At 47.2% G+C, this 15507-nt stretch overlaps 2 protein-coding genes across 2 annotated transcripts in view; both read left to right on the plus strand.

Annotated features, from left to right (window-relative positions):
- The first annotated feature begins 535 nt into the window (after positions 1-535).
- PFKFB2 (6-phosphofructo-2-kinase/fructose-2,6-biphosphatase 2) lies at positions 536-9654 on the plus strand. The gene is made up of 14 exons (XM_009084356.1): positions 536-653; positions 736-832; positions 1193-1259; positions 1395-1469; positions 1599-1655; positions 2098-2222; positions 2748-2955; positions 3117-3263; positions 4170-4274; positions 4894-5023; positions 5955-6017; positions 6574-6647; positions 8294-8488; positions 9622-9654. The coding sequence occupies exons 1-14, from the start codon at positions 542-544 to the stop codon at positions 9652-9654; spliced, it is 1488 nt and encodes a 495-aa protein (XP_009082604.1). The 5' UTR covers positions 536-541.
- Positions 9655-13785: 4131 nt separating this feature from the next.
- Positions 13786-15507, plus strand: part of LOC103811387 (complement component receptor 1-like protein) — a 10421-nt gene continuing 8699 nt past the window's right edge. Inside the window, exon 1 of the mRNA XM_009084358.1 lies at positions 13786-13789. Coding sequence (XP_009082606.1) covers positions 13786-13789 — 4 coding nt within the window. The remainder of the gene's footprint in view (positions 13790-15507) is intronic.

Genomic DNA, 15507 nt, shown 5'->3' on the forward strand with positions numbered 1-15507 from the left:
CCCATTAGGCACTGGTGTTCCTCCTTTGCCTTGTTAGCAAATAACTGGGAGACCACAGAGTGGTCACAGTGCTTAATTAGCTGCGAGGACATAACAGGAGCTCATTATGAGACACATGAGCTGGTTAAGAGATGCACAGAGGTGGTTTTTCCATCAGGAGATGGGATGGCTTTGGGTTGGGGCTTGTTTGCTGCTCTCAGATGCTCTTCAGTGCTGCTGTGTTGAGGACATAGCCTCAAGCTGTGGTGTTTGGGGGTTCTGAGGTTTTGAGGAAATGGCTTCAAGCTGCACCAGAGGAGGTTCAGGTTGGACATCAGGAGGAGTTTCCTCATGGAAAGGCTTGTCAGGCATTGGAAGGGACTGCCCAAGGAGGTGGTGGAGTCACCATCCTTGGAGGTGTTCAGGGAATGGCTGGACGTGGCACTTAATGCACTGGTTTAGTTGATAAGGAGATCACAGGTTGAACTTGATGATCCTGGAGGTCTTTTCCAACAACTTAAATGATTCTGTGATTCTGTTTTTTGCAGCATGGGCTTCCTACATGACCAACTCCCCCACGCTGATCGTGATGATTGGCCTCCCTGCGCGTGGCAAGACCTACATGTCCAAGAAGCTCACCCGCTACCTCAACTGGATTGGGGTGCCCACCAAAGGTGTGTGTGGGGATGTCTCTGCCCTGAGATATGTGTCAGTGAAATGCCAGCAGCCTCATTCCCTCCTCTCTTGTGTGTGAAGTGTTTAATCTAGGAGTTTACCGGCGCGAGGCGGTGAAGTCTTACAAGTCCTACGACTTCTTCAGGCACGACAACAAAGAGGCCATGGAGATCCGCAAGTAAGTTGTGTGATGACTCTCAGGTCTTGGCAGGCTGTGTGTTTGAGGAGCACAGAATAACACTGCTGTGTGTTTGAGGGGCACAGAATAACACTGAGTGCCTGTGAAAGCAGGAGGGAGTAGCACAGCCTGTGCAGAGATGCTGCCAGGAGGGGATGTGTGTGGGAGTTCCGTCCCTGACTTCAGGCTGGCACAGAGCTCAGGGGCTGGGAGAGTTGGGTGATGGAGCAGGTTATACATACAGGTGTCTTGTGATCTCTGAGGCTCTTGGAGAGGTGCAGGGGTGAGAGAGGTGGTTGAGCAGCTTTGCTGTGGGAATGCTCTCCATCAGCTCCAACAATGCCTGTTTCTGTCCTGCAGACGATGTGCCTTGGTGGCTCTGGAAGATGTGAAGTCTTATCTCCTGGAGGAGTGTGGGCAAATAGCTGTAAGATTTCTCTGCTCTCAAAAGTTTCACACTGGGGTCGTTCAAAGCTGACCAGGATGTTTGGGGACCTGATTTGGGGCTGGTTTAAAAGCCTTAGATGAACTTGCTCATTGCTACTTACTCCTTTTCTGGTAGGTGTTTGATGCCACCAACACAACTCGGGAGCGACGGGACCTCATCTTAAATTTTGCTAAAGAAAATGCTTTCAAGGTAGTGCAATATTAATTTATAGTTGCTGCTTTGAGGGACACTGTGGCTCCCCAGGGCAGGAGCTCTTGTGTTTTGCTTCAGGGCAGAGCTCTTGACTCTCTGAAATGTGCTTCCTTGCCTTCTTCCTAGGTGTTTTTTGTGGAGTCTGTCTGTGATGATCCAGAAGTCATTGCTGCCAATATTCTGGTATGTGCTGTGTTTTCCAGGCACAGCTTCCATGGGAGCTCTGGTGCTTGGTGCAAGGTCACTGGTGGCTTACAGGAATGTCTGCAGATGCCTTGCTCTTATATTTCCCTTTGGGAATAAGCAGCTGGGGCTTGCAGGTTTATAAAAAGCTAAGGATGGTGTTATGTGAGAATGTGGAAATCCAGTGAAGCTGAGGAATGTTTGACCTTGGTGTGTTGGCCAGGGAGGGCAGAGCTCACAGTGAGCCAGCTCTGTCTGTCAGGGCCAAGCACTTCAGATCCCTCAGACTCACCCTTTGTTTCCTCTCCAGGAGCAGGTTTTTCCTTAAGGCAGCGTTAAACAATGTGGATTTGTTTCAGAAGGGAAGAATAACCTTATTCAGCGCTGCTTTTGTTCCCTCTTGAGTTTGCTTAACCCTCACAAAGCACTGTCTGTTGCCCAGGAGGTGAAAGTTTCCAGCCCTGACTACCCAGAGAGACACCGGGAGAATGTCATGGATGATTTCCTGAAGAGGATAGAGTGCTACAAGGTCACCTACCAGCCTCTGGATCCTGATGCTTATGACAAGTAAGCGAATCCCTGGGGGGGCATGTTGGCCTTGGGCACATGAGCTGCTTTGCTGCCTGTGGCTCAGGAGGCTCTATCTGCTGGAGCCTTTCCTCTCCCAAGGTGTGGTTGTGTGAAGGTGATATCACAGGTCCCAAATGATTTGAAAGACTTTTTTCCTAGTGAGATCAGACTCCTAGAATGGGTTGGAAGGGACCTTAAAGCTCATCTTGTTCCACCCAGGCCATGGGCTGGGACACCTTCCTCTAGCCCAGGTTGCTCCAAGCTCCATCCAACCTGGTCTTGAGCACTGGAACACACAGGGATGGGACAGCCACAGCTTCTCTGGGCAACCTTTGCTCAGCAGCTTCCCAGGGAAGGATTTTTAAGCACAGCAGTTCAGTGTCTCTCCTGTTGTGCTGGAGTGACCCATGGGCAGTGCTGCTGCCTTGGCTAGAGGATGAGTACTGGGTTTACACCCACAGGTGCACGTGCTTTGTTTTTAAAACCAGTCGTGTGGGTGTTCTTATTTTATGTTGACTCCAGAGATCTTTCCTTCATTAAAGTGATCAATGTGGGCCAACGATTCCTAGTAAACAGAGTCCAGGATTACATCCAGAGTAAAATCGTCTATTACCTAATGAACATTCATGTCCAGCCACGCACCATCTACCTTTGCCGACACGGTGAGAGTGAATATAACCTTGTTGGCAAGATTGGTGGGGATTCTGGTCTGTCACCACGTGGGAAACAGGTATGTGCCTGGCAGCACTGGCTGCTGTGTCTGTGTGGTGTGAGCAGGGCTCTGTGTCCCAGCTGGATTTATCACCACCACCACAGCCCTTGAAATGATGCTTGTGATATCTGCAGCTTCCCTTGCTCCCTCTTGACCTCCCCATGGTTTTTCTTCCCCAGTTTTCTCAAGCATTGAAGAAGTTCATTGAGGAGCAGGAAATTGTGGATCTGAAGGTGTGGACAAGCCAGCTGAAGAGGACAATCCAGACAGCTGAGTCCTTGGGGGTCCTGTATGAGCAGTGGAAGATTCTCAATGAGATTGATGCTGTGAGTTAAGTCATAGAATTGAAGGGTTGGGATGGACCTTACAGATCATCCAGTCCCAACCCCTGCCCTGGGCACCTCCTCACTAGATCAGGTTGCTCAAGGCTCATCCAGCCTGGCCTTGAACACCACTAGGGTTGGTGCAGCCACAGCCTCCCTGGGCAACCTGTGCCAGTGTCTCACCACCCTCACAGGAAATTTTTTTTTTCACATCCAACCTAGACTTTCCCTCCTTCAGTCTGAACCCATTCCCCCTTGTCCTGTCCCTGCAGTTCCTAACACAGAGTCCCCCTCCAGCTCCTTGTAGGCCCTTCAGAGAGTGAAAAGTTGCTCTGAGGTCTCCACACAACCTTCTGTTCTCTGGGCTGCACAGCCCCAACTCCCTCAGCCTGTCCTCATAGTGGAGATGCCTTTAGTTTTCCTAGGTGGAATATAATGCTGAAAACCAAATTAATCATGGTTAAAATCGACTGTTCTCTGTTCATTTATAACCATGTCCATATACCATGGTCCCCACCATGAGGTTTAGGGTGGTTTGGTACAGGGCTGACAGTGTTTGGAGCTGCCAGACCTTGCTGGGGACATTGCAGCTGGTGTGGAGGAAGAAAATCTGTCACACCCTCCTGGGGGTGGACAAAGGTTGCTGTTCCCACTCGAAGTCTTTCAGGAAATTGCAGGGTTGTTATTGTGGAAGTGAAGGCTCATTTTCCATCCCTGGCAGACAGGAGTTCTGAGATAAAACCAAAGTCCATCCTCTTCAAACCACCCTGGTGCACAAACACTGAGTGCAGAGCTGTGTCGGATGAGACACCAAAAATTTCCATCACATAAAGAGATCCTTTCTTTGCTCTTGTGTTGTTGGAGCTCTGTTGAAATGAAGCTTGTGCTAACAAGTTTTTCTTCCCTCAGGGGGTCTGTGAAGAAATGACCTATGCAGAAATTGAAGCCAAGTATCCAGATGAGTTTGCAATGAGGGATCAAGAGAAGTATCTGTATCGTTATCCTGGAGGAGAGGTGAAAACCTTTAAGAACTAACAATAATACACAGTAGAATTGAGTCTGAATTCCCAACTTCTGCCAATATTTGCGTGAGAAACTGAAAACATGAGGATCCCCAGGTCTCTTTTGGAAGGAAAGTTTATGGATTTCTTTCATTGTGGTGTGCAGGTGATGCTTCCAGTCAGTGGATTTGGCCACTTGGCCAGTCCCTGGATGCTGTCTCAGCCCCTGAGGGGGTTGTGCATCCCACACGTGGCTGAGGCCAGATTTGTCACTGCAAAACCAGCTGGGAAAGAAAACCATTGTGGGTGTTGTATGGAGTCATTTCTGGGTTACTTCACAACCTGTTTGAATGAATCATTCAGTTTTATTTGCTTTTTTTCCTTACTGCACTTGCTGAGTTACCAGTAATCTGAATCCTCCCTTAGTCTGAGGGTTCAGACACTAAATTTCACCTCCTGCTGTTTGTTTGTTTCTTTTTTTTAAATAAACTGTATTTTGCCACCTCATCCACAACTTCTGCCTTTCCATACTTGAACTGATAATCTTCTGGAGTGTGACACTGTTAATTGCTACTTCTGCCCTAAGCTCTGTTTACAAAACTCCTTGAAAAATTCCCATTTTTGTTTTCCAGTCTTACCAGGACTTGGTCCAACGCCTGGAGCCAGTAATTATGGAGCTGGAAAGACAAGGCAACGTCCTGGTCATCTCCCACCAGGCTGTTATGAGGTGCCTGTTGGCTTATTTTCTTGACAAGAGTGCAGGTACAAAAATAACTGGATGATGCTAGGGGCTGCTTTCTCTCACTGCTTCCTTTACAGAGGTTTTGGGAGGGTGGTTTGTAATTGCTGGTTGGATTTTTCACAGGGGAAAGAGCTGCTTTAAAAAAAAAAAAAAGCAAAGCAAACATTTCAGAAACACTTTAACCATTGCATTGCAGCAGTGCAAGGAGCTCCTTGGGGGAGAAATGCAAATGTGCTGTTGGTTTGCTGCTCAGCTCTTGTTTCTGGAACTTCAGCAACACTTAGAGAATGTGTAATTTACAGTAAAGAAAAGGTTTTCTGATGCCTCAAAGAGCTTTTTGATGCCTCAGTAGCCTGAAAAGGTTGGCAGGAGCGTTCCACCTCTGATCCCTTGCTTGAAATAAAACTCCTGTGGATCTGTGGCAGGTTTTGCTGTAGTGATTTCCCACCCATGTGCTGCTGGAGAGGTTTCTGTTTTTCTGGCTGAGCCTGAGTGTTGGAAATGGCATCATGGAATTGTTTAGCTTGGAAAAGACCTTTTAGATGGTTAAGTCCAACCCTTAACCCAGCACTACCAAGTTCTGGGGGGTCTTGAGCCAGCTGGACCCCAGGGCAGGCTGTAATCAGCCACGTTGGGCCACAGTGTTATTCCCAACTACTTTATTTATTCCTCTGTATCTCACTGCTGTAGATGACTGAGTGTCTGGTACCATCCACAGGCTCCAGTTCCTAGATGGTTTCCAGCACAGTTTTTATGGGATCAGAGAATAGTTTGGGTTGAGAGGACCTTTCAAAGGGTGTAGTCCAACCCCTCTGTGATGAGCAGGAACATCCTCAAGCAGACCAGGGCCTGTCTCATCCCAGTGCTCTGCAGGGCTGGGGAGGGGGCTGGGGAGGCTGTGGCATCACCCACCTGGGCACAGGTTGCCCCTGAGACCTTCCTCTCTCCTAGATGAGCTGCCCTACCTGCGCTGTCCCCTCCACACCATCCTCAAGCTCACACCTGTTGCCTATGGTAAATAGTGTCTTCTTTTCATTATTTTCCTGGTTGGTGTCCATGGAACTGATGGGCAGGGTTGGGTCTGTGGGTGGCAGCACCTGGCCAGGCTGTAAAAGCTTCTGGTAATACGTGAACAGGTCATGACCTGGTTTAATGCATGAAAGGTTAACTTCTGTAAAGGGTTCTGGTTGGGGGAAGAGTGAGAGGGGAGTTGTGGGGGGCAGGGGGTTCTCTTTACAACAAGTTGTAGTTGTGGGTTTCACCTGTGGCTGAGAGAAGCTGTTTATGCCTCTCAACTCGGGGTACAGTGAGCTAAAAAAGCCTGAGAAAAGCCATTTTTAGCTGAGTTACTACTATGCCTCAATAACCCAGAGCTGTGCTCTCCCAGGGAAGCTCAAAGCCAGAAAATAGTGTCAAATTCTCTGTATTTATGAGCTGGTTTAGATTGAAAAACTACACTAATAAATTGATTCCCGTTCACTTTCCGTGCTACTTTCAATATTTATTTTTTTAAAAAACAACTTGATTTGCCAAATGACTTACACACAACTTCCCTTTCTTTTTGGCAAAGGTTGTAAAGTGGAAACAATTACCCTGAACGTGGAGGCAGTGAACACTCACCGTGACAAACCCTCCCTCAACTCAGTAAGTCTTGCTGAGCACAACTTTGGCTCTTACCTTTCTCCAAACCAAATCACAAACCCTAAACACCTCTGAACACCTGCTAGAAATGGCTGATGGATTTTCAGTAAGCAGAAAGATTTGCTGCAGAAATAATCCCCAAACCAGAGTTAATCATACCCTGAATTGTTATGCTTCCTAGGTCAGGGGTGGGATGTTTGTTAGAGCTGTTGTAGGAAGCAAAATTGGCAAATTTAGGACATAGAGTTTAAATTTCAAGGCTTGTTCTCTCGGTTTGCAATGAAGTATTTGTTGTTGCTGCTTGTTTGTGTGAACTGTGAGGGTTTCAATAACTTGCCAAAAGGTTTCAAGTGTATTTTTCTCCTTGTCTTGATGAGTTCTCTTGAAGTTGTGGAGAGGTGATGGACTCTGGGGAGGGTTTTGGGGAGCTCTGGGCAGTGTTTGCAGCCTTTGATGGAGGTTTTTGATTGGTAAAACATACAATAAATATGCAGAGAGAAGTATTTGCTGCAGTGCAAGGCTTTGGGGTTCCTAAACTTCAGAGCAGGAGGAGATGAGTCCCATTTTACCTCCCTTGCCCTGCACATCTTGCAGCTTCTTCAGGTTTTGACTACCTGTCCTTATGAAATCCTCTCTCTGCCATCACTTAAAGAACTGTTTGATCATCCACCTTGTTCAGCAAAGCACAGAACCACGTGCTAAATCTGGGGAAGCTGCTGCTATTTCAGGTCCTTGCTTTTGCAAACCTTCTTTTGCAAACTGGTCTGTCCAGGAATTTCCTCAGCAATTGCCTCTAATTAGCTCCTCCAATTAAAGAGCACAAACCAGCTCTGCTGGCTCACAGGAAATCTAAATGCATCCCATTTGAAGTGCTTTTGGTACATTTAAGCTTTTAGCTGCCTCTTGTTGTATTTTATAAAGAGCTGTTGGGCTGATTGCCTGGGATGTGGCTATTTTTTTTGTCCCTGATGCTGAGGGACTGGAGAAATTGGGAACCTGCAGCTGTGGCTGGAGGGTTTGTGGGGCTCAAAGCAGCTGAGTGCAAATGCTAAACTGAAGATATTCATGATTTTTTTGTGGCTGGTCCCATGCTGGTGGTTTCCAGTCAGGCATTGTCCCTGTTCATGGCAGGAGGTTGGACTTGGTGATATTTAAAGGTCCTTCCAACCCAAACCACTCTGGGATTTCTCACTTTGTGTGTGATCCCTGTGATGAAATCATTGCTCTCCACTTGGAGGAGTTGGAGGCTGTTTCTTTTCTTTGCTTTACTTGGGTGACACAGCTGCTTTGGGGGAGAAGAAACACAAAGAAAGGAAAGTTTTCTATTTGCTTGTTCATTTTTTTCCCCCTTAAATTGATCGTGGCGAGAGAAGAATAAAGACCAAACCACAAAACCCCCAAACTGAACCACCTAAACAAAACAAAAATCCCAAAGGGAGAAGTAAAACTGCTAAAAAAGCACTTTGCAGTGGACTCCAAGCTGGATTGGGATGTTTCCCATGCTGGGGGAGGCAGAGCCTGATGTGAGGTCACCAAGCCATGATCCCAGTGCTGGGAGATTTGGGTGGGGGATGCTGGGAGGTGTGTGCTGTGGTTTTAAACTGTGGTTCCCCTTTTCATTCCTTGTGATTCCCTCCCTCTGGGATCAGAACAAGCTTCCCAGCAGCCAGAGCCCTGTAAGGATGAGGAGGAACAGCTTTACTCCTCGGGCCAGCGCGGACACAGTAAAGCGCCCGAGGCATCACAGCGTTGGCAGCAAACCCCTCGACCTGGTGGGGCCTTTGCCATCCCTGGAAACTCGAGATGGAGCTGACCAGCCACAGCTGGAAGTCAGTGTCCAGGTGGTACCTTCCCCATGCTCCCCATCCCCACCATCACCTGTGGCTGTCTGTGGTGCTCCATGAAATCCAGACCCTTCCCAAGGTTTCTGCATGGAAAACATCCTGGATTGGACTCCCTTTAATTTAAAAAAAAACCCCAAATATGAAAGTTCCCCCTTTAAAGTAGAATTCCGGTGCCAGAGGCTTTCATAGTCAAGCTCCATGCAGGCAAGTTTCCATCAGGTGGTTAATTCTGAGTAATATTTTGCTTGCAGGCTAAAATCTGATTGGAAAGAGCTACAAACCCTTTCTCTGTCCCAATTTTTTTACTGTAGGCAAGGGTTGCTGCAGCCCCAGAGCAACTTGGTAGGAAATCTTTGCCTCTGTGATCTTATTGATGCCCATTTCCCTGCAGATCTCAATGTCAGCAGCTTGTGGAGCAAAGTTTGGGTTCTTTGGGTGCCCAAATTAAAGCAGTTTGAGACTATAAAATGCTCTTGGGTAGTTTAGAGGTTACAGTTCCTTTAGAGGTTATAGTTTTTCAAGCTGTTCAGTGGGTCCAGCTGCTTTTCCTCCTCCCTGCTAGCAGAGTAAGAGACCAGAATGTGAACTAAGGAGTGGTACAACACAGTGTTTTCATACTTGGTGAGGTTTGGCTTGGGCATCCCCAAAATCCCAGGGCTCTGCTGGGATCTGGGCCAGGCAGAGCTTTGTCTTAGGGTGGATTTGTCCCACAGCAGTTCAGGATGGGGAACCTTGGCTGGAGAGGACCCAATCTACCCAAGGTCTGAAGTTGGGGGTCCCAGGATGGGGATCCCTACCCTGACTGCTCCTCATAATCCTGATGTGGAAGCACTGATGGTGCTGGGATGAAGGAGCACTTAGTCAGCACTGGGTTCTGGGGCTGGGAGGGTGGCAGGGACTGTGCTGTCCTGGGATTTCTTGCCTGAATGGAGCCCTTGGGATAAGCAAGGGCTGAGGAGGTGTCCAGGTGCTGCAGTCCATGCCTTGTGCCAGCTCCTGCCCTGGGCTAACATCCCATTTTTTGGTGTTGCTTCACTTCTTGTCTCTTTTTGCTTTGCTGCTTCTACTGTGATTTTTAGATCTCCTTTCGAATGCACTACGAGCTCTCCTGTGCTTCTCTCTTTCCTTTGCAGCCTCACGTGGGAAATGCCTCTGAGTACCACTGAAAGCAGCTTGTGTGTGCTCTCTTTTGGGTTAGTAAGTAGGACTTCTCTTGATTAATGTTGCATGGAAACCACTTTGGGCAAAGACTAAGGAGCAGAAGGAATCTGCTGTATAAAACCTGTCAGTAAGGAGAACCTGAGAGGGGGAGGACTATGTCACCAGGCTGAGATCACTGATCCAAGGGGTTCCAACTGGGCTTACTGGTGCTTGTGCTGCTGCAAAAGTGTGTTTTATTCCAGGTCTCAGGTGTGTCTTCCATTCACCTGGACCAAGGTGTGATGATGTTACTGATTGTAGGGATTTTGCAGGAGTCATTGGATTGGGGCCTGGATAGGAGTGATGCTGCTGCTGCTGCTGAGCAGGCACAAAGCTTTGGGTAATCCTCTTGCAGAGCTGGGTTTAGGGCAAAGAAGGTAAAGCTGGTTCAGTTTCCAGATGTTTGGGGCCAAGAAAGGGTTCCAGTTTGGAGGGGAACTCTCTCCTGTTTCACTGTGGTAGGGTGGTCCTCATGGTGAGGACTCACTGCCAGAGGATTTGGCTCCTCTCTACCCGGTGAGGATGTCTCAGCATTCCTCCAGGCCTGAAAAACTCTTGCTGGAATGAATTTGGCTGTTTGGATATGCAGTTTTTTTCACTTTAATGTCCTTGAAGTCTCCACTCCATACCTGGAAGGTTGGATGGGACTTGAAGCAGCATGGACTTAGGGAGAAGTGTAGTCCTGAAGTGCCACAGCTGAGCAGAGCAGGCCCTGGAGCTCTGCTGAGGATTTTCTGTGCATGAACAGCAGCTGTGGGAAATCCTGGAGTTTAATTTGTGTGATTTGTAAACCTAGAATTTACCTGTAACTCTCTGTTCCTGTTGTCCATTGGACACTCAGGGAGGCAGTAGATGGAGTTTTATCAAAACTCTTCAGTATTTATTGTGGTAAATATGCAAAATGATGATTGTAATGGTTCTTAGGTTGTCCTGGAAGTGTGTTTTCTTCTGGAGAAGGTAAATAAAGTGAGTAATCCTGAGTAAGCAGCCTGTTCCTCCCAAGGGATGCTGAGCTTGTGTGTGGTCTCAGGCTGTGATGGGGAAACCCTTCAGGGAGTACTTGGCAAGAGGTTAAAGTATGATGCAAAGTGTGAAAACAGCTCATTGTGTGGAGCTAAATAAGGAAATCCTCAGGTGGTTCCTGTCAGGTAGAGCAATTCCAGGGAGCTGCTTGGATCCTCCTGTCAATGTGTCTGTCCAGCCTCAGAGTCATCACCTCCTTTCCCATCTCCTGACTTAGCCTTGGGGTAACCTCTGTGTATGTTTTCTTTGCAGAGCATGGCTGGTTTAGCAGTGTAGAGGTTGGAGCTTTCACCTCGGATTCAGCTGGGAATTCCATGGCCAGGAGGATCCCTGTGGCTGGGACTGGAGCATCCCTGGAGCACAGTGAGCCACTTGGGCCAGTACTTGCCTTGAACTGTGTTTTTAGAGTCTCTCTGTGTCTTTTCTTTCCAAATGATGGAATGTTTATCCATGAGATTGGAGAAAATTTGTTATGGAGACTTTTAAATCTGCTTTTAATGTGTGTGAGCCAACATATCCCTGAGCTTTTTGGGGTGTTAGAACAGTGTCCCACATCTTTCCTCCTGGTTAGGTGCCAAAACTAACCACAGTGTGAGGACAGAATAGTCATGTTCATACTCACTGTGGCAACTTTTCCTTTGGAAGAGGCATTGCCAGACCAAATCCCTGAGTTTTTATTTATCCATTACCATTTCCAGGTTATTATTTCCAGGTTCAGAAGCAGTTATTGTGTTATTTAACCATCCAAAAAGCTCCAGGTAGTGTTTGACTTTGCTTCTACAACTGCTGGTATGAGTCTCCTGATCTGAGCCTGTTCTTTTCCTCTAGGAAAGTTTTTCCTCTGGATGTATCATATGGCACTTGTCAGGTCAGGCATCCCACGTGAGGGACAGATGGGAATAAAACCTCCTGCCCCTCTCTGGAAGCAGCACAGCTACCAATGCTTTTAAATCTCACCTCAACTCCTACTTTACCTTTACATCCCAACCTAAACCTCTTCCTCTCACTCATTTTTCCTGCCTTTTATGGCTTGTTTTAGCCATTACCCCAGAAAACAGGAGCACAGCTCTGCTTGGTGGCTGGGACTAGCAGGGCCCCAGGCAGGGTTTGCAGAAAGCACATGATTTTTTACCAGTTGTCTTTTTAATATACCAAATTTTAGGCCCACAACCAGTTTTGAGCTTGCCTCTGGATCAGCTGTGAATGTTACCTATGTCCAATGCTGCCTCATAGCTGAAGCTGGTTTAGTGCTTAGAGCACAGATGTGTGTGGCTGTGTTTTACTGAAATCTTCACCAAATCCCCAGGTTTTTAATTTTCTCCCACTTGCATTTTGCCAAACTCCATTTTAATCCCACTCCTACTCTTCTTGCAATAAGGGCAAAACCCTCAGCTTGGCTGAAGAAAGGAGCATTTGGGTACAGAGCAGAGGCTGTTCTGGACCTGCTGAGTCCAGTTGACTCCAGGATTTTATCTGAGCAGTTTTAGGGCCCAGAAGTTGTTTATTTTAAAGATGGTAAATAAATGTTGGATATACCCACAGCAGGAAAACTGTGCCCTGGCTGTGGAGGAGCTCAGCAGCCTCAAAGCCTGAGACACCTACATGGGCATTTTGAGCTCCAACTTGGTTGTTTTAAACACTCCCAGAGCTTTTATTTGATAGCCAGAGATAGAGAGGACCAAGGCACTAATCCTGACCCCCTTGGGGTTTCTGAGGAGAAGAAACATATGTGGATCTAAAGCCATTGTGCCACAGAGGGATGAAATTTAGTGGTGAGAAATCGTGTTAGTTTTGTTCCTCAGGCTTCTCCCCTCGGGGCACAGGTTTGCTGCAACCATCTGGTTTTGGGTTTTCAATGTTCTGGTGCTTAGAAATAAGCTAGAAAAAAAAAAAAAAGAGAGAGAAAGTATTGAAGGAAAAGATTTAGAGCCTATCCATGGTGATACTCTGTCACACTCCAGAATGCTCTGAACGCACAAACTCACTCCTGTCAGGCTGCTCTGACCAAAAAAACCTCCTGCTCTGTGGGGGGAAAACAAAAAAAAATAAAAAATAAAAGGAGTAGACATGTACTGTAGGATGTTTACGCACAACACGCTGTGAGAAATCCCTTGCTAAGGAGTTTGTTATGTTTTGTGTCACGGAGTAGTTAATGATTGTAAGGAGATAAAATATATATTTTTACCTGCCAGGATTCATGAATGTTTGTTGTTAATGTGTTGGTGGTTGTGATTTATTTTATTTTATTTTTTTAGCACTGCTAAAAATCAGATGTGCAGCTCAGCTCAGTGATTGAGGGTTCCTTATTCCCATCCAGTGGGTCCTTGTGTTGGTTGATATGAAGCTTCAGCTATCTTTGCTGCCAGTGCTTTAATTAAAGCCTAACTCTAGCCTTTTCCTGCTGCATTTTAGCCATTAAAAGGTGTGTGTGTTTCAAAAGATAAGTGTCTAGAGCAGAGCAGCAGCAGATTTGTCATCAGAGCAGGTCTGAGGGTCCTGCAGGGCTGGGGTGGTTTCCAATAGACCCAAAAATCTGGCAAATCTGTGCCAGGTATTTCCTTGAAACCACCTGATTTCCTTGGCACTGTGTGTGCAAATACTCCAGAATAAACAATGATTGCACAACAGGTTTTTAGGTTGGTTTTTTTTTTATGTTTGTGATTGAACAGGATTAGCAGCAGCTTGTGCTGTCAGTAGGGCTGGGCAGGTGGAGGTGGTGGATTTGGTGGTGGATATGGGCCTGGCACCTTCCTGAGCATTGCACCAGGAGTTCTGGGGTTCTGTAACCCCCTGACTTTGTGGTCCAGGTGTTTGTAGGCAGTAAAGGTGGTGGTGGCTGTTGTCACCTTCAGTGAGCAGTGGCAATGCCACCTGTAGGACCTGCCTCGCTGTCCTTATGGGTCACTGTAGAGAAAAATGATCCCTCAGGCAAAACCTGCTCCATCTCTGCTGCCAGCAAGGAGGAAAATTGGAAAATGGGGAGAGGAAAAAGGCTTAATCCAGCCTGGGTAGCTTATTTGTGTCCACTGGCTGTGACGTTAGAGCTGCCACCTCTGCCAAGTTCCCTTCCCGGCATGGGTGAGAGGAATCCTGGCACCAGGGGTCAGGGAGCAGCTGTGGGAGGAGAGAGATCACTTCCAGCACATCCAGGACCCACCTGCCCTGGGGACATGTCCCCAAGCCTCACCCCATGCCCCTCTGAAAGGCACTGGGTGAGCATTGCCAGTGCCACCTCCTCCTGTCCTGCTCCTCTCTCTCTGAGCACTGTTTTCAGGCTGCACCTCTGCATTTAGTGTGTGGTGAGATGGATGTTCCCTGTCTGCTTGCAAAACCTTTTTCCAGCTCTACTGCCTTCTAATGGGTTGGGGTTTTTGGGTTTGTTCTTTTTTTTTTTTTAAGGTTGGAAAAAAAACCTGCATTGTCTGTCAAGTTGTGCTGTATGTTGTGTGCTCTGTGCACTCGAGCAGAAATAGCCATCAGTGTTTATTTGCAATAAAGAGATTTGAAAAAACACAGGTTATTTCCTCTGTTTTTTTTTTTCTAGTCTTTGCTATAACTCTCCATTGTGTCCTGGTTTTGGAGAGAGAGTGGTGGGATTTGGCTTGGAAATGAGGAATCTTCCACCCTACTGCTGTTCCCTTTCCTTCATCAGTTTTAAGGGTGTTTTTATTGGAATTCAGAATTTCAGGTTTTCCATGGAGCTGTTAGGGTAAGAATGCTGGGTTTTTTTAAGTATATCTCATTTTCTAGGATGAAGAAAAATAAACCTTAAGAGCAGCAACTGGTGTGACTCTGATTTCCAGCACCTGCAGCTGGAAACCAGCTGGTCCCAAAGGGTCCAGCCACAGCCTGAAGAGCAGTGCTCTTGGATGTGGCCAAGGAAAAATCCTTTTATCCTGTTTATACCACTGCAAGCTGTGGGCTGAGGATGTCTTGGGGGTGTTAAGCAGCTGGCAGAGCAGGGGATGGTTTTCAGTGTGGCTGATGCCCTGAGTGCTCTGTGCAGATGCTGAATAACCCCCTGGATGCCCTTGGGGAAGCTGTTGACTTTTTAGCCCACAAATTGGCTTGTTGAGAGTTGTTAGGCTTTATAGACTTGCATTTTTCCAAGGTTTGTGTTTGTGATTAACTGGATTCCTCTAAGTAATCAGTGGAGGTCGATGCCTATGGTGAGCAAGTCCCTCCCTGCTCATGGGTTGAGTGCTGGCACAGCCTCCTGTGTGTTCTGCAGAGTAGGAACTGCATCAGGTGAACTTCAGCAAGGTAATAAATCCCACTCAGTGTAGGCACAGGGTAAATTTCAACATCTGCTTGGGCTGCATTCGGTTTTCTCCTCTTTTGCTCAGTGGGTTGGTTGAACTAGCTTCTTCCTGCTGGAGAGGAGTTAATGATTTATGGGTCAGCTGGCACAACTCTGGTTTCTGCAGAATTTCCAACTTGTCTGCATGGAGCCATATCTGAGCATGTAGGCATAGATTAACTCCTCCTTTAGCCCTGCCAGGAGCCTGAGGAGCTGCATGAGAACACTCACTGCTTTGTCTGGCAAGTGCTGAACACGCCAAGTCCTTCTATCTTCTCCCTCCAGGTAAGACAACTTTGAGATGTGCAGCTCCAGGGATTGCTTTGGGAACTGCCTTGGAGCTCTTGTGCAACTTCAGCAGGCACAAAAGATTAGTAAACTACATCGAATTCAACCAAGAGTTGCAGCAAGGATTGAAGGAGGAATGAAACAGCCAGGAGAAGTGTTGGGTTTAAGGCAGAAAGCATCGAGGAGGACACTTCCAGGAGGAAGTGTA

The sequence above is a fragment of the Acanthisitta chloris genome, unplaced genomic scaffold, assembly GCF_000695815.1.
Source record: "Acanthisitta chloris isolate BGI_N310 unplaced genomic scaffold, ASM69581v1 scaffold8431, whole genome shotgun sequence".
Classification (NCBI taxonomy): Eukaryota; Metazoa; Chordata; class Aves; order Passeriformes; family Acanthisittidae; genus Acanthisitta; species Acanthisitta chloris.